We start from the raw sequence: 19,280 nt of genomic DNA on the forward strand, positions 1-19,280 counted from the left end.
TTTTAGTTGATTTTTCGTGGTTGGTTGTGAATGTCATTGAAATAAATTGCAGTTTTCACTGTGTTGGCTGTGTCTCTTAAATTAGAGAAATTTCGGAATAAGGTCTTAATTTGCTGACCTTTTGAAATTTAGGATTAATTTCGCTGACCTTTCAGAATATAAGATCGAGGCACGCGAATTCTTCGGAAGAAGGGTTTTTTCATTTTTTTTCCTTTTCTTTTTCTTATTATTTCCATCACAAAATATATTAATGGACTAAACTATCCCTCAATAAGATTTGAAACCTCAATTCTAGCATATCTGATAAATCTGAAACGCCAATTCTGGAACCCCAATTCTCTCGGTAGTTGGGTGCTGCTGAAGATTTTACAACTTCACAAGCCTATTTTTGATATACGAGCCCTTCATTAATCAAGCCACTTTATACCAATGGGAATTATTTGTTTTTCCCCAATCACATTATGAATCCATTTTCTAATAAAGAACTGCAACAGATCAATATACAGTTTTCATAAAAAAATGTGGGGATAAAGAAAGAGTTTTTTTGATATTAAGCATTTAATTTGTACGGTGAATAATTTGTTACTCCAACATCTGTTATAATGTTAATCAATTCACCAAAATGAATCTCATTTTCTAGTGCTCTGCCCATCGACAATATCTAGAGCTCCATGTGGTGCGCCTTGCCCAGATTCATCTGTTGGACGACTTGCTGTGTGAAGGAGTTGGAAGATCAGACGTGCAATGCAGCAAATGAGTTGGCAGATAGAAAAGTAATGGATGAAGATTGTGAACAGTTAAAATAGTTATGGATGAAGAGTGTGGCAGCAGTTAGAATAGTCATGGAACACGTTCTTGTTTAGCATAGTATATATGTGTATTCATGTAGGTGGCGTTCGGTTGTCACGACTAATTATCATGAGACTATCCATCTAGGATTAAGTTGTAGGATTATTTTAGTTGAAGGGAGGAAGCTATGACTAATTATCATGAGACAATTCATCTAGGATTAAGTTGTAGGGTTTAATCTTATGAACAAAACATGATACATCTTTAATCATGAGATTTAGTCTTGCCAACCGAACACCCCCAAAATGTAATTCATCACCTTTTGCAAAATATTAAAATCATCCGTATCTTCTCATATCAGAAGCTCTTCTATCATTTCCTAGTATTAATGTTCATACTTTAACATGGCTGTAACCAAGGCTTGTCTTAAACCCATGAATTCTTTCATCATCCTCCCTACTGCTGCCGTATCACCACTGCCGAATTCATCACTTGCTATTTTAAACTGCCGCGGAGTCTCGGTGGCGGTGTATCCTGCTATATTCTCACCGGAAAAACTAGAATATAGCACCCAACTCGTACATGGGTATACGCTAACCTGAATCTCTTCAACAATGATTGCCAGTTGCTCAACTGGATTTTTGGTGGTTCTATCTATATGAATATTAGTGAAAAAATTAAATTTTTTGAATGAAATTCAAACATATGTGGCGAAGTGGTGTGGGAGGAGGATGGGACTGTGGTTTGGTAGTGGAAGTTTCAAAACTGGAGTTTCAAACTATCAAATACGCCAGTATTGGAGTTTCAATTCGTATGGGGTAATTTGGTCCATTAATATATCTTGTAGTATAAATAATAAGAAAAAGAAGAAGAAAAAACAGAAAAAATGAAAAAACCTTTGTTCCGAAGAATTTGCGTGCCTCGGTCTCATATTCTGAAAGGTCAGCGAATGAAGACCCTTATTCCAAAATTTCTCCTTTAAGGTAAATGCAAGTGTGTTTTTTAATATGCGGTAGAAAGGATTTAAAATAAAATGAATTAAAAATGGATAACTTTTATTATAAATTAATTCGGAGGGCTTCATATACAAAAGTTCTTATTTTGTCTAAAATAAATAAAAATTAAATATTTTTATTGAAGTACATAAGTATCCTTAGAATATCCGGTAAAGTAAAATATATATATATAGGATTGTGTTAAAATGACAACACCTCTTAAAGTAACACCATACCACCATTCCTAGCCAATCATTTGTACATGTGGACGAATAATAAGCTGCCATGTGGCAATCATAAAAATCGCTCAAGGGTAATTTTTCGCGGACTGCAATATCAAATACACTAGACTGCAATTTTTCCCGACTGCAATATCCAATACGCTAGACTGCAATCTATAGATTGCAGTCTAGCGTTTATACTATTGCAGTCTAGCATATATAATATTGCAGTCTAGCGTGGTGTCACGGTGTCATTTTAAGAGTGTTGTCATTTTAACGCACCCCTATATATATATATATATATATATATATATATGGGCATGTTAGGGTGCCACAACTCCTTAAAATAACACCATACCACTATTCCTAGCCAATCATTTGTACACGTGGACGAATAATAGGCTGCCACGTGGCAAAAAAAAAAAAAAACTAAAAAAGACGGTCAGCAATTTGTTGGTCTTTATACAACAATATTTTTTGTCCAACAATATCCGACACACTATATAACAATCTATAGATTGTTGTGTAGTGTTTGTAATATTGTTGTGTAGTGTTTATAATATTACTGTATAAGTGGTGTTACGGTGTCATTTTAAGAGGGGTTGTCATTTTAATACAAACCTATATATATATATATAGAGAGAGAGAGTTGTGATCAATGTCGAACCAATTTTAAAGACCGAACTAGAGACCAAATCTGGGCCATTAGATCTAGTTTTTTTGATGAGATGTGCTGCTGTGAAAATTTTTTCGGCTTCATTACAAGCCCATTTTACTTCATTATATAGGTTTATTACTTCATTCTGCACTTCAAATGCTTCTACACATACTTCATTCCAATAATTTATTACATTGTTCCATGTATTTATTAAACCATATTAGCGCCATGGCGTTGGTGATAGATATTGTAGAGAGAAAGAACGGCACGCGCCGGCGAAACCACATTTACGTACTGGAATGAAGTAAAAACCTACTGGAATGAAGTAAAAACCTACTAGAATGAAGTAATATATTCTGGAACGAAGTTAAATCTTCGTAACATGTTAGTATGACTTATTTACCTTCAGATGAATTAAAATAGGCTCGTGATGAAGGCGAAAATAATTTATAAATTTATGTATCTTATCCATAAAAAACTAGATCTAAAAGCCCTAATTTGGTAGAGTTCGATGGTTCGGTCTTTAAGAATGGATTTGTGGATAATGAGACTCTCTATATATATATATATATTTAAAAATTTAAGAATGAGCCTTCTTTTTTTTATGCAAATGTTAGAGGTCAAATTATGTTTTATGCAAATTATCTTAATTTTGTTCGATATCTCCGCATTTATGAAATACCCAGATCAGCGCGATACAATTTCATTGTATTTTATTTTATTTTATGGAAAGTCTAAAATGTCAGAATTAACAGCCACAACTAAATATATTTAATTAAATCCTAGCTTAAAGTTTGATAAAGAGCATAATCAACTATGCAAATGGTATGTCCACAGTCCACATGCTTAAACATGATGATGAGCTGTTCATTGCGTGTTTCAATTAGTATATAACATTCATAGTTCATATTTTTAAGATTTATTCCTTCAACCTAAAGAATTAATTAGAACACTATTATTTGTTCTTTATCTCCATATTAATTTCTTCGATATACTCCTATTATGTGACAAAAAAGTGTCGAGGCTAGGATTCTTCTTTTATTTTTTTATTCTTCTAAAATCATGTAACCATATATTTGTATTTCAAATGAATTGTTGCGAAAAGTCATCGTCAAAGAACTAAATAGTATTCAAGATAAGTTTGATTATAAAAGTTTCGAATTGAACGTGAAAGATTAATTGTTTTCATACACAATTACACACGTCAGGTCACATTTATACCAGCGCAACAGTCATTGAATTGCAACATCCAAAATTTATGTACGAGAACAAATTTATAAATACTGCTACTACATCGTACATCTTTTTCCAAAGATTGTTAGTATTTTCATTTTTGTTGCATATTAACGTCACTATTGACTTAGAATTGAACGAAACAGGGATACGATTTCTGACGAATATTATCAATGGACTAATCAAACCATGTCTCACCATTGGCCATCATATATGAATTATCGACCGACTGGATGATGATAATTTACCGCTAGACTAATCAAAGGACCACATGAAAATTAGAAAATAACGCGAGACATATGAACTAAACCCTAAACCCTAAATCCTGAACTGTTCGGATCACCACATAGGATTAATTTCGCTAAAAATTTTAATTATTGTAAATTTATTGCAATTTTAAAGTTAGTGTGTTTTTTTCAATCACATTTAAAATTCATGATAAAAATATGAATTGACCAAATTTTTCCATTACCCCTATATAATTATGATATGTTTGGGGGGAAAGTGAAACGAATAGTATGCATTTGTGCACATAGTTTTAGAACATACTACTAGTTTGTTTTCAATCAAGACTCGTGACATTCTAAAATCAAAGGTTATGATTTTTTTTTAAAAAAATGGTAAATCTATGGTGTTTTCTAGATGGTACTATGTTATTTGTTGTGGGGTATGAGAAATTCTTGTTATGTGGTTTAAAATTTTAGATCACGTGCAACCTTTTCTTGATGAAATCGTATTGGTTCCTAAAATTTGAAATGTTTGTTCATGTCTCTATGTGTGGTGGTGGAGAAACGGTAATTTGTCTGCATTTGCAATATTTATTTAAATACTATGTCATGTATGAATACAGTACGAAGGATAAAATAATGTAAAGATATGGTGCATAGCCAATTCATTATTTGTCTGATGTATTTTTCGTGAAAATTATTTTTAGTTTTTTTTTAAAAAAAATTATATTACAAACACATAATCTATTAAATGAGTATAACTAATCTGAATTCCACCAACACTTTTATCTGGAGCACATGGAAGATAATTGTAACTATAAAATATTAATGATTAAATTATGTAATATGCTTACTGAAATTATATATTATACACAATACTTTATTATATTACAAAGTATCTTTTGATATTCACATTCCATAGAAATATCATTTTTGTGTTTTTTATTTGGTAGTATGTACTAAAAAAAAATTGTATACTTAGCAAATCATACTTCGTTCCTTTAAATAGGAATAACTTATGCATGCATGTTCTTAGAACAATTACATAGTCATAAAGATGTGAATTGGTACACTCTCCAGTCTCCACCTTATAGAAACAATGGTGTTTATCTCAAACTTATAAAATAATATAGTACCTAATTTCCACATTTTAAGAAATTCTAACTAAAAATCAAATTGAAACTCATCGTCACTAGGTTTTATTTAATTTAAATTTTGATTTTTATGGAAGCAAGATTTCACGTTGCTGAATTTCTTCGAAAACAATGGCACGTAAATGGACTGGACCTTTTAGCTTTGTGCTTGAACTTATTATTTAGACTATAAATTTATGGGCCTAAAGAAAATAGCTGGAATTGTTGGGCTCAAACATGTTTAGGCCCATATAGCATTTTGCTTTTCCATCCACCTTACTAGAATTATCAAATAGGAGTAGTACTCTAATCATCTTTAATTACATGGAAATTGGAATACAAACAAATAAAAGTAACACAAATAATATCAGTTGTTAGGGATCTTGGTATAGTTCAAAACTTCAATCCTTGAAAATAAATAAGCAATTGACCTATAAGAAGCTAAAATGTTGGATAACTTTTCACAGACTATAATATTGAGATAAACAGCATTGTTTCTATAAGGTGGAGACTGGAGAGTGTACCCAATTTAAACTTAAGCGTTATTTGATATTAAAAAAAAATACATTTCCCCATTTATTTACATGAGTTAGCACTTATACACATGAAGTGGAGAAATGTATGTACTATTATAACACTAAAAAATGAATCAAAACACTGAAAGAAAGCTCGAATAAATTATGGTAGTTAAGCTCGAACATGATCAAATTTGAAAAAAAGTGTTTGACTAATAATTTCCATTCCACGTCACGATATATTTTTTTGGGGCACCTTAAAACATAAGTTAATACTGTAATTTTAAGAGGTAAATATACTTGATAAGTTGGAACATAAGTAATTCAACATAATCTGCAGAATAAACTTTACAAATTGCAATATATTAGTAGGTGCTTATGTATTACTATAAACTTAATTTAATAGAAGAATTAGTTAAGAAGCTCTTATTTCTTGCCAGCTTCTTCCAATTCTCTTAAACCACCAACCTTTTGTTCGATCTCTTCAATCAACTCTTCCTTCCACAGCTCTGCTCTTGCAGATTCCTCTATATCTTCTTGCTGCCAAATTAATCATTCATTTTTTATTTTCTCAAATTTATATATTACCACAACCATTTTTATTTAATATAGACCTAATTGTTGGAAATTATACAATATTTATCCAAAATTAGTACCTTCTCATAAATCCAATGGCCAGTTCCATCTCCTCCATCACCTCTGTATCCTTCTGAATCGTAGAATGGATCCTAAACCACAAACCATATAATAATAAAACAAAGTTACTTTTAGGGTAAGTTTGGTACACGGAATTAGATTGGAATTGGAATTGAATTGGAACTAGAATTCTACGGAATTGAATTTGAAAGAATTGAATTAATTCCAAATCCTTTGTTCCGTAAATTGATATAATTGATATGAAGTTGAATTCAAAGAAATTATGCAATGTGTGTATGTGCGTGTGTGTGTGTGTGAAGGTGTGTGGGCAGGTGTGGGTTGTGTGTGTGCAAGGGTGTGTTTTGTGTGTATATGTGTGTGTGCGCGCGTGCAGGTATGTGTATGGGTGTGTGTGTGTGTGCATGTCTGTGTGTATGTGTGTGTGCGTGCAACTGTGTGAATGTGTGTGTGTGTTGTGTGCGTGCAGCTGTGTGAATGTGTGTGCGTGTGTGTACAAATGTGCGTGTGATAGTGCAATTTTATTATTATTTGAAATTTAAAATTCCAATAATTTTCATATGGAATTCAAATTGTGGAATTGAAATTGAATTTTAATTCCAAATCCAAACATTTTGTTCAACCAAACGTTAGATTTGGAATTAGGGGCTCCAATTCCAAATCCGCATGCCCAATTTAATGATACCGAACAAGCCTAACTCAAAACTGCCTATAATTTCCACAGAAATATTAAAAAAAGGGACAATAAACTAAGTGGTAATATCACCTTAGTGGAGCCAAAGAAACAGCACCCCCACACAGTGAACATTATGTAGAAGGTATCTATACACAACAAACAATAGTATCATGAACAATGACTCATTTTAATGAACATAGAAAATAGAATATCTCATTTGCCAAAAACAAAGATCTTATTAACCAACTCACAAACATTCTTAATGGCTTGATCGCTGAGATGCCAAATAGACTTGTGGGTGATGAGATCTCTTTGTCCTTCCGCGTGTTCAACCATAACAGCCATCAACGGCCAGTCGGGCAACGCGTTTGCTCGAACTAAGCACCTTCTTCTCCCACCTTCAATCTATTGTCACGGGATGTTTACTTTTTGCGATAAAATAATCTATCAATAAGCAAGCAAATCGGCCTAATATCGACTGTAATCAAATGTTAAAGTAATTAATTACCTTGTGAAACCTTGAACTTGAGCATTGCTTAACCTAAATCAAGAAGATTATAGAAATAACTCATAATATCATCAAAGAAAAAGTAAATGGCTGCAAAAATGAGGCATGTGATGTATGCTTACTGGTTTAGAAAGTGAGCTGAATTCGGCCTTCGTTGTTTGAAGAGAACTCTGTTTGATGCAAGGCTGCAGAAGTGTTAGGGAAGTGAGTGTTTCAGCCATGTTTTCCTACAATTGAAAACTGAGATGTTTATTTTCATTTACATTTATTGTTTGGTTATAAAGAAATGGATAAGGCTACCATTTATATCCACCTCTGAATTTGTAAGCACCATGACAAAGTTGGGCTTACTGGATATTTGTTTCTTCTTGTGTCGGAATTGGCGGTATTGCCCTTATAGTTCAAATCTTGGAATTCTTGTGTACAACTTCCATATTTTACTCTCAATAGTCAAGAATCAAACAAGAGTTTAACAATTTAATTTCAAGAAAACTCACTCATCTCAATTCCTAACCATCACAAAATGTAATATACCCATGAGACCTAGCTTCCCTAGTGATATCATCAAGAACATCATATATCAAACTAGCCATCTCATGAGATCTATCGCCAGCCATAAACTCATACACACTCCCTTCAATCTGAATCCAGCTCCGCCCGGGAGGCTTCCTTGTTTTCTCTTCGAGCATTTTCCTCCTCACGGCCACCACATCCTCCCACTTCTCAGCCGCAGCATACACATTCGAAAGCAGCACAAAGTATCCAGCTGCCTTATCCGCTTCAAGCCCCTCGGTCAGCAGCTCTGTCACATCAGAGGCAAGCTCGACACTCTTGTGTATCCGGCAACCTCCAAGAAGGGCGCCCCACACGACGTCATTAGGCTTCATAGGCATGGACCTCACTATCTCATGAGCCTCATCAAGCAATCCAGCACGGCTTAGCAGATCAACCATGCACCCGAAGTGCTCGATCCTTGGCTTGATCCCCCAGTCTTCGACCATGCTCTTGAAGTAATGGCGCCCCTTGTCGACATAGCCAGCATGGCTGCAGGCACATAAGACACCTAGGAACGTGATCTCATCTGGCCTAGCATCTCTAGACCGAGCGTTCTGCATCCATTCAAACACTGCGAGAGCCTCATTGCCATAACCGTGTTTAGCAAAGCCAGTGATCATACTAGTCCAAGAAACGGCCGTCCTCTGCTCCATCCCTTTGAAAACAGCAAATGCTGCATCGATTTCACCACAGCTTGCATACATATAAACCAATGAATTCTTCAATGTGACAAGAACTGGCTTCTTGGAGTAAGTGAAATGCTCGAAAACATAAGAGTGAATCCATTTCCCTAAATGAAGATCACCCAATTCAGCACAAGCAGAGAGCACTGCAACCAAAGTCACCTGATCAAACTCAACATTTTCCCTCTGCATCTCGCGGAATAATGCTAAGGCTTCCTTTGATCTCCCATTTTGCGCGCATCCAGCAATCATTGTAGTCCACGATACCACATTCCTCTCTGGCATATCATCAAAGATCGCCATCGCCCCATTGACATCTCCACACCTAAAACTCCCCAAAAGCAAGGAATTCCAAGTGACAATGCTCCTTAGAGACATTTCATCGAATACTTTCTTTGCTTTACCAACTCCCTCTGTTCCTCCTCCACCATTCTTGACATAAAAATCAACCAAACTGCTCTGAACGTATAGATTCGAGCTAAATCCGCTCTTCAACACCTTCCCGTGCACCTGCATTCCCTCCCCCAGCAGTCCCCCTTTCGCGCAGCCGTTCACAACAAATGTATAGGTGTGCTCATCGGGTGGCGGTGAAGAACGCCGCCCCATGTCGTTGAAAAGCTCCACCGACCTACGGGGGCTTCCATTAAGCTGATAGCCGCGGATGATTTGGTTCCAGAGCGCGGAACTGGGGCTCGGCATTTGGTCGAACAGTTGGTGGGCGATTGGGAAATTGTTGAAGGTTGTGTAGAGGGCCAATAACTTGACGAGAAGGAAGTTTTTGTGGGTGAATCCATTGGTGGTGATGTGCGCATGGATTTGAGCGAGATGTTTGATCGATTTGCAGCAGTTGTGCAGCAGGTAAAAGAGGTGCTGTTGCAGTGGCCTTAAGGTCGGTGGGAGGCTTTCTTCAGCAATCATGCATACTTTCTTTGCTAACAATTGGGGATTTCAGTTTTAGGGCAAAATCAATTTCAGTCATTAAAATAAAGAGAAAATTAGGGACTAGTATTAGTATGAATTAATTTTTGTATTATTTCGAAAACCACATTATAAAATTGACAATTAAGTTTATTGGGTTAATTACGAATTTACAAACTGAAATCATGATTTTTCATGTAATACTGCAAATTTATTGGGTTTAAGTTTTAATTTTACTCTTTGGGCTTAGGCTCCATACCATGTAGCCCCAATTTAATTTTGGGGGTCTATTGTGGCCCAGGTATTTCCAAAAAATTTTACCATAGAATTTTTCAACAAGATTTTCAATTTTTTTTATTCTCTTCATTTACCATGGCATTATACGACTATTGGCTCTGATGTTTTTATTCTTTTAATTCATGATTTTTTGTAAAAGAAATCGAAATTAGTTAATTTCGTTATTTGTCTATCAATTATTGAGTTTACATGCGCACAGTCGCTGGAAAAAAAATATACCAATAGTCCCTAAATTAAGAATATAGTAGTACTATATTAAGTTAATAATGCTTGAAGTTTTCTTTTTCTTTTTCTTTTTCATTCATTTTTTTTAATGTAAAATGAATCTCAAGTCCGGAGAGCTAGAATTTTTCTCATACCACTAACTACACGGCTCACAGTTTTACTGTATTAATATAGTGAATTTTGTCCTACTTGATGTGTTGCTGGAGATTCAATTACAGTCGCATCATAAACACATTAAAGGACCTTTCGAACATAAAGACAATTTAGAGATAAGCGGAAAATTAATGTGATTCCAGCCATTGCTTTCCTCTTATATGGTTTTGTCTAAACATGCCTCATTCCTAGGCTAAGCTTAGGGGCATGAGTGTTCTCCTATCCTAGACTCGATTTTCAACTTAATTAGTACTCACTTCGTCTCATAAAAAATGACACACTTTTTTCACGCTCGTTTTAGAAAAATGATATAAATAGTTAAAGCGGAGAAAAAGTAAGTAATAGAGAGATTCTCCACTTTAAATATTTATCATTATTTTTCAAAACGAGTGTAAAAAAAGGACATATTTTATGGGATGGAGGGAGTTGTATTTGTCTTTTATTATGAGTATATTTGTTTAGATTGATGCACAAGGCCTCGAAATCATGCTATTCGTTATAGCCTACTTTTTGGCACGGCGTTCCCGTGCACAAAAGATTCTTTTGGGCTTACGTTTTAATTTTATACTTTTGGGAGTCCAAAAGTATAAAATTAAAACGTAAGCCCAAAAGAATCTTTTGTGCACGAGAACGCCGTGCCAAAAAGTAGGCTCCAAAGGCTGCCAAATCGTGCGGTTGAGCAGTTATCGGGTCAACCCATTATCGACCCACCCCAATAAGGTTAAATCCAACCCAACCTGAAATCATCGGGTCCTAACTCAACGGGTTCGTGTCGATTCGGGCGGGTTATCATATATAAAATAAAGTCAGCCTTTTGATACTATACAATATAGCTTGACAGGCACGATAATGACTATAACATGATATTACACGATAAAATAAGATATTACGAAATTAAAATAATTATTTTCTTGAATCAAAATAATGAAATTAAAGTATAATATTAAAGTATAGTAATATTAAACCTAAATAATTAAATTAAATAATTAAAATAATTACTTTTTTTATAAAATTAAAGTAAATATTTTTTTATTTTATAAAAAATTAATTACTATTTTTAAAATTAATCATATTAAAGTATAATATTTTTTTAGTCAATTAAAATTAAATAAAATATTTTTTAATTAAAAAAAATAAAATTAAAGTTTAATATTTTTTAAATTAATAAAATTAATTAAAATAATTTTTAACAGATAACCCAAACCCAACCCAACCCAACCCGTTATCTTCGAGTTCTTATTGGATCGACCTTATAGGGACCCAAATCCTGAACGTGTGTGTTCATGTCGAACTTCGTGTGAGTTCGTGTGGGTTAATCGTATTAACAGCCCTCCATGTCAGGTAGCCCCAATTCTGAATTTCGGGGCTCTTTTGTGGCCCAGGTATTTCGAAAGATTTTTACTAAGATAATTTTTAACAAGATTTGAGTATATCCTACTATTCTGCTTAGGTTTCAATTTTTTTATTCGCTTCATTTTTACCATCATTTTATTCGACTATTGACTCTAATGTTTAATATATTATTCTTTTAGTTATGATTTTTTTTAATAAAAATTGAAATTAGTTATTTCGTTATTTGTCCGTCAATAAAGTTTGCATGCACACGGTCTTGAAAAAAAATTCCAAATAGTTCCTAAGTTATGAGTATATTAAGTTAATAACGCTTCAAGTTTTTTTTTTTTTTTTCTTCATTTCATTCATTTTTTTTTTATGTAAAATGAATCTCAGCTATTTTGAAAATTTTCTCATACCACTAACTATATACCACTGACTACATGACTTACAGTTTTTCTGCATTAATATAGTGAGTTTTGTCCTACTTGATGCATCGTTGGAGATTCAATTACATCGCATCATAAGAAAATTAAAGGACCTTTCGAACATAACGACAATTTGGTGATAAGCGGAAAATTAGTGTGATTCCAGCCATTGCTTTCCTCTCATATGGTTTTTTCCGCACATGCCTCATTCCTAGGCTAAGCTTTGGCGCATGAGTGTCCTCCTATCCTAGGCTCGATTTTCAACTTATTTAGTAGTATTTGTCATTTATTATGAGTATATTTATTAGATTGATGTGCAAGGCCTCAGAATCACGATATTCGTCATGACCTGCTGTTCGGGCACGATGTTCTCGTGCACAAAAGATTCTCGGTGGAGGCCATCGCGCAGGCTCACTGTTTTAGAAAAGTGGCTCTAGTATGAATGCATACCAATTTATAATTAAACATGGAGTAAAATAATTGATATTGTTTCGTTTTATTGTATCGAAATTTGACCATCACACATTCAAATTCATATATGTTCCATATGGACTCTTCCTTAGACCCAAGGTTTTGAACTAATTCTTTACACATTTTTGTTGCGATTCAATTGTTTGATTGAAGCTAGAATGACTCAATGAGAATTTTTATTTCAGGACCAAGTTTAGGAATCAATAATAAACTTTACTCAATCATAAATTAAGATGACGAAAAAGTACCCTTGCACCATAACCATGGTCCATGACTCAACTAAGAATTTTGGAATCACATTATTTATGTTTGGCCTGAAAAGGATTTATCCAACATGATTCTCCAATTTCAAAAACTATAATTTGGTATGTTTGACAAGGTCAGGATCAAAATATTATACTATATTGATTCAAGTCCCTTAATTTCTATCAAATAAGTTGACTTTGGATTATATTTTCTCTTTAATATATCCCACGAGCCATGTTGTTATGAATTCAATATGATACCATATTATTATATTAGTAATATCTATCCTTCATATAGAATCACTATATTATAATCAGAAAACTAACTCTAGTTAAAGAATGTAAGTACCAGAAGAAAGATCCAAATTTCGTTCCTTAAAAAAAAGTATTTATCATATAAAAAGACCGAATAAAATAATGAAAGTAGATATATTAAACACCAACTGAATCAGAGTTCAACTCTACCAATTCATAATTATACTCTACCAACAAAAAAAAAACATATAAAACTCAAATAACCATGGTTGTAATATATTGAAGTCGCTTTTAATAATGACTTTCACACTTCCTATGTACATACAATCATTCCCTAATGATTCTAATGTCATAAGAAAAAACAAAAATCAAAATACAATAAGTGTGCACTAATTTGCACACACATTTTTACCCTAGTGACTCCAAACACATCAAAATCTTCTACTGTAGAAATAAAAAGAATTCATAGACCATCACAAAAGGAGTAGTAATCTCCCGAGGAATAGAAATCAGGGAAGGTGAAGCCATCATCACTTTGGCCAAGTGCAAACTCAGATTTGGGCAACAATGAAGAAAATTCCCCATTATTTGGGAGAATGGGATTGTTGCTGCTGTTGTTGGAGAAGCAGTGCACGTGCTCCTTCCCCGGTTCGGGCTTCATCGAATCGGCCATTGCTGGAGCTCTCGTCATCTCGGAAATGTTGACTTTCTTCCCTCCCTTTGCCTTCTGAAACACTCTGCTGATCACAAATTCAGTCTGATACACAAGGACTTTATCAGTATGCGATACTCTCGTCCAAGAGCGCTTAACTTGAAAAGAATCTTACCTTGGCGCACGCGGGTAGCTTGAAGCTCTCGTCCAATCGGAACTCGTGCGCGACCCAGTTTGACTTCACCCCCTTAGGGGCTCTCCCCTGGTAGAAAACCAAGGTTTTCTTCATCCCGACCACCTTTTCTCCTCGGAGAATTTCCCGGTCTTTTCCGGTGGCTTTCCAGTAGCCGGCGGGGGTGGCTCGGTTCGCCCGCATCCCGGTCGGGTACTTCAAATCTCTAACGCAGAAGAAGTACCATTCCTTCTCCCCCGTTTTCGCTTTCCCTGCGCCAAATTCACATCTCCAAATCAGTCAAAATCCAGTACCATTACAAAAATCGACAGAATAGATATACTCACAAGGCAGGTCCCACGGCTCGACTTTGTTAATGTCGACGTCGGTAATTGCGTAGCAGGAGAAGAGAGGATTCAGAGCCTTCTTCGACAAGTAGTGAGTGATGAGCTCTTCGTCGCTGGGATGGAATCGGAAACCAGCAGGCATGTCTATGTGATGATTGTCGCCGTAATCTCCAAATTCGAAATTAATCGGTGATGTCAACATGTTTGCAAGCTGCGGATGGTGGAATAAAGAAGAAAGAAGAAGAAGAAACAGAGTTTTGATGGAATTTCCAAATTCGGCAAACAAATGATATTTGGGAGAATTTAGGGGAAAACAGAAATGAAGAAGAAATGGGAAATTTTTGGGTGTGAAAGGTGATGGGGAGATGGACCATTAAATAGGAGAAGAGAGGGGTGAGAGAAACGTGATACCAAAGAATATGAATGGAGGTTATTTTGGGGAGTTCATTGTTGTTGTCCATGCTTTCTCTTTATTTGACCTTGTACATCTCATCTCAGGAAGGGTATAATGGTCAAGCACATTGATGGCAGATATATTCAGGTCCAGTGTATTTTTGCACGGGGTTATTCTCTTGTACGCGCTTCTATTTGTGAACGTCCCAAAAATTGCATTTAACAAGCTAGAATAACACTTAATTACTCTTTTTAAAACTTAATTTTCTCAATTAGTGATTGAAATCCTGAGTTAATGGTCGTGCGTGGCGAGAACGCGCGCCTACGGAAGTATTATTCTTTTTTAAGTTTGTTGGCGAGAATTTGTCGATTATTGAAAGTTTGTTATTTGGCGTAAATTTTCTTTTCCTCTTTTATAAAAGTGTCGGAGTAGTAAGTTCGGATACAGAGTATAGTTGACCAATTTAATAAATTGTTTTTAAAATTACATAATTTTAAATTTAATTGAATGGACGCGCTTTCGCTCTTAAATATTCCCTCTGTCCCAAGATAGTTGAGTCGTATTCTTTTTTTGTTTGTCCCAAAGTAGTTGAGTAAGGGCTGACAATTTTTGATCTGACACGAATCCGCACGAAGTTAACCCGACACGAATGCGCACGTTTAGGATTTGGGTCCATATAGGGCCGATCCAATAAGAACCCGAAATTTTTGGGTTGGGTTGGATCGGATTGGGTTACACGTTAAAATACAAATAATTATTTTTATTAATTAAAAAAATAATATTTTTATTAATTAATACTATTATTAATTATTTTTTATAATAAAAAAATATTACTGCACACTTAAATTTTATTAAAAAATAATTATTTTAACTTTATTATTTAGATTTAATTTTAATATACATTAATTTATACTTTAATTTAATTATTTGGATTTAAAAATTATTTTAATTAATTATTTTAATTTTGTAATATCTTATTTTATCATGTAATATCAAATTTTAATTGTATAATATCATGTTTCGGTCGTTATCATGTAGTGTTAAGCTATATTGTATATTAACTTACTATCATTAAAAGATGACCAATATTTTTTTGGATGACACAAAATCCGCACGAATCCGAAATGAATCTGTTGGGTTGGGACCCGATAAGAACACGATGATTTTGGGTTGGGTTGGATCGTTATCCGCACGATTTGTTAGCCCTTTATTTTATTTTTTTTTGGCAAAAGCTCCATCTTCTCTCATACTCCGCACGATCTGTCGGAGTACTTTACTTTCTCTTCCATTCTCTTACTCTATTCTCTCTCCTTTAATTTTAACACCTCAATTTCTTAATTCTCTTGTCCAAAAAATGTCTCAACTACTTTGGGACGGATGGAGTATTAGATTTAGAAGAGCGACGCGTGTTCTAACGAAAGTAATTGTATTTGCCGTGAATGAAATAAAGGAAAATTGCCTTAAAGACTGTGTTGCAAAACGACTTATAAGTTGAATTGTGGTTGTAGCCTCTTGCCGCCCTTTTGTGTAACCGGATGTAGCCGGTCACGATCTTTTTCTTTGATGTTATGGTGTATTTTTCAGTCATTTGTACTTATAAAAGATTATATTTTAAATTGCTGGTATTTTTCCCTAAGTAAATTTAAATAAATTTAGCTCATTTATAAATTTAGTTAGAAATTATGCATATCGGATATTTAAATTTATAAAAAGCTTTTTGTTAAATTCTCATCACTCCGCTTAAAGTCTTAAACTATATTAGTTGAGCAAACTCCTTCAAGAAAAAGAAAATGAATTAATTGAATAGTCATATTGTATTGCATAAATTAATTATTATTAGCTGCAATCCCCCTCCCTCTTTAGTTGAGGTTTATATATATCACTAGTTATTATTATGTCGATTAATCTACGACGAGAAAAGGTTTATTTGCTTGACTACAAATCTACAATTAAGGATGATGGTTTGAAAATAATTACATAGGAGCATTTTCGACCAAGAACAGTTCAAAGTTGTATTTATGACTAATAACTGAGGTTAATGGTTCATTGAATCATGTGCTAGTTACCAAAATAGCCTCAGAACAACCTTTGTATGTAAAAACAGCTGTCCGAATATAGCACAAAAGTGGATTTATATGTAGCTGGAGTCCCATTTATCCAGTTGAAAAGACCATTTAACCCTTTAATACATATTTTGCTGCTTAATTAGAAAAGAGAATTGGATTATGACACTATGAAATGATAGATAGAGATTGGCGCAAAATCTCCACGCTGTCGAGTTTAAGAGATGACACGTGTACACCACAAATCATTAGATAATTTATATAGAAATAAAATGTTTGTTTCATAGTAGTAATATTTATGGAATCGTCCAAAGCTTTAAAGTGATAGTGATTTGTGATTTTGAAATTAAGAAATTGTACGCCTGCGATGCTAATAATCGCTGTGATGCTGATAAAAAGAAGTTCGTGAAAATGAAATGATGATATGCTAGAATATTGTATAGTGATAATTAATTATTGATAAATGATGGTTTGTCAATACTATATAAAACTATTGATTAATTTTGAGAGATTTGGCTTTTACCACTCATTGCCCAAAATCCATGTTTTTAATTTGGTGATAAAACTTTTTTGTTTTGTTATCAAATATCCGCATTCAAACAGAGATGGTATACATATAAAATGAAATTATGAAAAGTAGTATTGTGAATTGATTTAAAATGACACCTCAGCGACACTAAACAATGTGACTTTATGTAATATGAATATTTAGAAATCAAACTTCACTATTCTCTCGTATTATATTTTAAACCATAGTTAATTTTTTAATCTTGTTGGGTTATTCATTTGATCGATCTCACCTTTTTGGTACCAAAAGTTTTTCTGGCCGGTGATGTATTTCCTACTTTGTATTCATTTTTCTAAAAAGGGGAATAGTTTGTGTATATTTAATTATTTACTTTGGTACATATGGCTCTTTATTTTTATTAATTTCCCTACGTCTCTAATTTATTTCATTTTTCTCCATTCTTATATTTTCTTTTTCCTCACCACGATTCTTCTTCTTGCATTAACGCCATTGTTACCTCCTCCACTTTTAACTGAAAGTTAAATTAATAAAATCACCATTTCCCAGCCTCTTACTCATGATATGATATGAAAAACAACATAGGTTTGAAATTACATTTGATTTTAATGTACCATGCTGGAAATAATGTTACGAGAGGATCCATATAATATAAAGTTTGCCAATCTTAAATAATGGAGTAATATATACCTATTATTAAAGAGGGAGTTTTTAATTTGTAAAGCAAATGGGTTAATGACAATTTTGTGATAAAATGCTAATTAATGGTCGGTCAAATAACAGTGATTGAAATAAATTAAAATCAACAGATTATATTTTCCAGCAAATCTTTAAAATGTACTCCTAATTGAGTAAAATTAAGCAAAAAATTATAACAACTAACTACTTAAAAATCGGCTAGTAATTATATTGTTATGTAAGCAAAAAAAGGAAGTAATGGCTATTTATTTAAGCCGTAGAAGATTTTGGTGTTATACATATATATTTGTACTCCCTCCTTTCAGTTTTTACAAACTAAATAAAATTGTTTTCTTTTCAAAATTTTAATTAAAAAAAGAAACTTTGTGAGTATAAAATATATTGTATTCCTTGAAAAACATTGTGCTATCAAAGTTACACCTATTTTCCTCGAATATTCCCTGATCTGTTTCGTATGTTTCCCACAACAAATCATCCATGTTAAGCAAACGACGCGTATTAGATTCAAATACTTAATCACACTAATAATTAATCAAATATAATTAATCTAATCCAAAGTGGTCAATGTTTGGTATCTAACACACAAATTATCACCAAAATGAAATTGACAGTGCCGCCACAAACGATATCAATCCAAATCAAGATCACGCCACTTTTCAATTGGCCATTATTTTGCATCAAAATAAGAAGCATTCAACTCAACCATGATTAAGTTAATTAACACAAGGGTTGACTACTAATTGTGGATTAGGGAGACCTGGCAATGATGGCCCTACGTTTTGTTTTAAAAATGTAACATAAAGAGAGAGATATGCACACGTGGCGGAAACACCTTAGCCTATTGGTTGAATTACGAGCTTTAATAATTTATACTCAGTAGCTGCTAGAAACAGAATCAGGTGATGTCAAGATAATTCATTTTTGATTTGCTTTTCAGACAATTATTCAAAGGGATTATCGAAATGATTGACCAATTTTAGGTGCCTGACTTTTGGAATGATTAAATAACTAGGACTTAGGAGCATTAATTCTATCTGTTTTGATTTATTAATGTTCGACATGAGACGTTCAACTTTTAAGTTTGAAATTTGGATTGCTAAAATTTGACATAAAATGAAAGAAATTATGAAGTATGGCAATTCATTCAAAGACACCAACCGATTGATCATTAATTATGTTTCATCGAAGTTGAGTGACTCGAGTCGAATATCTTTTGGTCCGTTATTGTAGTTGGGTCATTTGCATCGGTAAAAATT

The 19,280-nt window shown here is 33.6% G+C and overlaps 2 protein-coding genes and 1 pseudogene across 3 annotated transcripts; all 3 read right to left on the minus strand.

The window, feature by feature from the left end:
• Positions 1-6,036: 6,036 nt before the first annotated feature.
• On the minus strand, positions 6,037-7,884 carry PNSB4 (NDH dependent flow 6). The gene is made up of 6 exons (XM_048088802.2): positions 7,732-7,884; positions 7,610-7,642; positions 7,353-7,506; positions 7,192-7,247; positions 6,428-6,499; positions 6,037-6,311 (listed from the first exon to the last, which is right to left on the minus strand). The coding sequence occupies exons 1-6, from the start codon at positions 7,828-7,830 to the stop codon at positions 6,198-6,200; spliced, it is 528 nt and encodes a 175-aa protein (XP_047944759.1). The 5' UTR covers positions 7,831-7,884; the 3' UTR covers positions 6,037-6,197.
• A 172-nt stretch (positions 7,885-8,056) lies between these two features.
• LOC125191286 (pentatricopeptide repeat-containing protein At5g66520 pseudogene) lies at positions 8,057-9,810 on the minus strand (annotated as a pseudogene).
• Positions 9,811-13,426: 3,616 nt separating this feature from the next.
• LOC125191105 (NAC domain-containing protein 92-like) lies at positions 13,427-14,696 on the minus strand. Of its 2 annotated transcripts, none has more exons than XM_089058582.1 (3): positions 14,343-14,696; positions 13,999-14,267; positions 13,427-13,908 (listed from the first exon to the last, which is right to left on the minus strand). In XM_089058582.1, the coding sequence occupies exons 1-3, from the start codon at positions 14,542-14,544 to the stop codon at positions 13,756-13,758; spliced, it is 624 nt and encodes a 207-aa protein (XP_088914708.1). In that variant the 5' UTR covers positions 14,545-14,696; the 3' UTR covers positions 13,427-13,755. The 2 variants fall into 2 exon arrangements, with proteins under 2 accessions (XP_088914708.1, XP_047944522.1); XM_048088565.2 differs by having other exon boundaries at positions 13,427-13,928; positions 14,343-14,695.
• Positions 14,697-19,280: the final 4,584 nt, after the last annotated feature.

This window comes from Salvia hispanica, chromosome 5, assembly GCF_029641045.1.
Source record: "Salvia hispanica isolate PSC_SH4W2 chromosome 5, Shi_PSC_v1, whole genome shotgun sequence".
Lineage (NCBI taxonomy): Eukaryota > Viridiplantae > Streptophyta > Magnoliopsida > Lamiales > Lamiaceae > Salvia > Salvia hispanica.

Excerpts from the sequence above, each read along its gene's own strand:
- PNSB4 (XM_048088802.2), bottom strand. The coding sequence starts at position 7,830 with ATGGCTGAAACACTCACTTCCCTAACACTTCTGCAGCCTTGCATCAAA. Across the intron at positions 7,507-7,609 it reads CAAGTTCAAGGTTTCACAAG|ATTGAAGGTGGGAGAAGAAG; the intron begins GTAATTAATTAC and ends CCGTGACAATAG. Across the intron at positions 6,500-7,191 it reads GTTTCTTTGGCTCCACTAAG|GATCCATTCTACGATTCAGA; the intron begins GTGATATTACCA and ends TTTGTGGTTTAG.
- LOC125191105 (XM_048088565.2), bottom strand. The coding sequence starts at position 14,544 with ATGTTGACATCACCGATTAATTTCGAATTTGGAGATTACGGCGACAAT. Across the intron at positions 14,268-14,342 it reads CGAGCCGTGGGACCTGCCTT|GGAAAGCGAAAACGGGGGAG; the intron begins GTGAGTATATCT and ends AATTTGGCGCAG. Across the intron at positions 13,929-13,998 it reads AGCTACCCGCGTGCGCCAAG|ACTGAATTTGTGATCAGCAG; the intron begins GTAAGATTCTTT and ends CTTGTGTATCAG.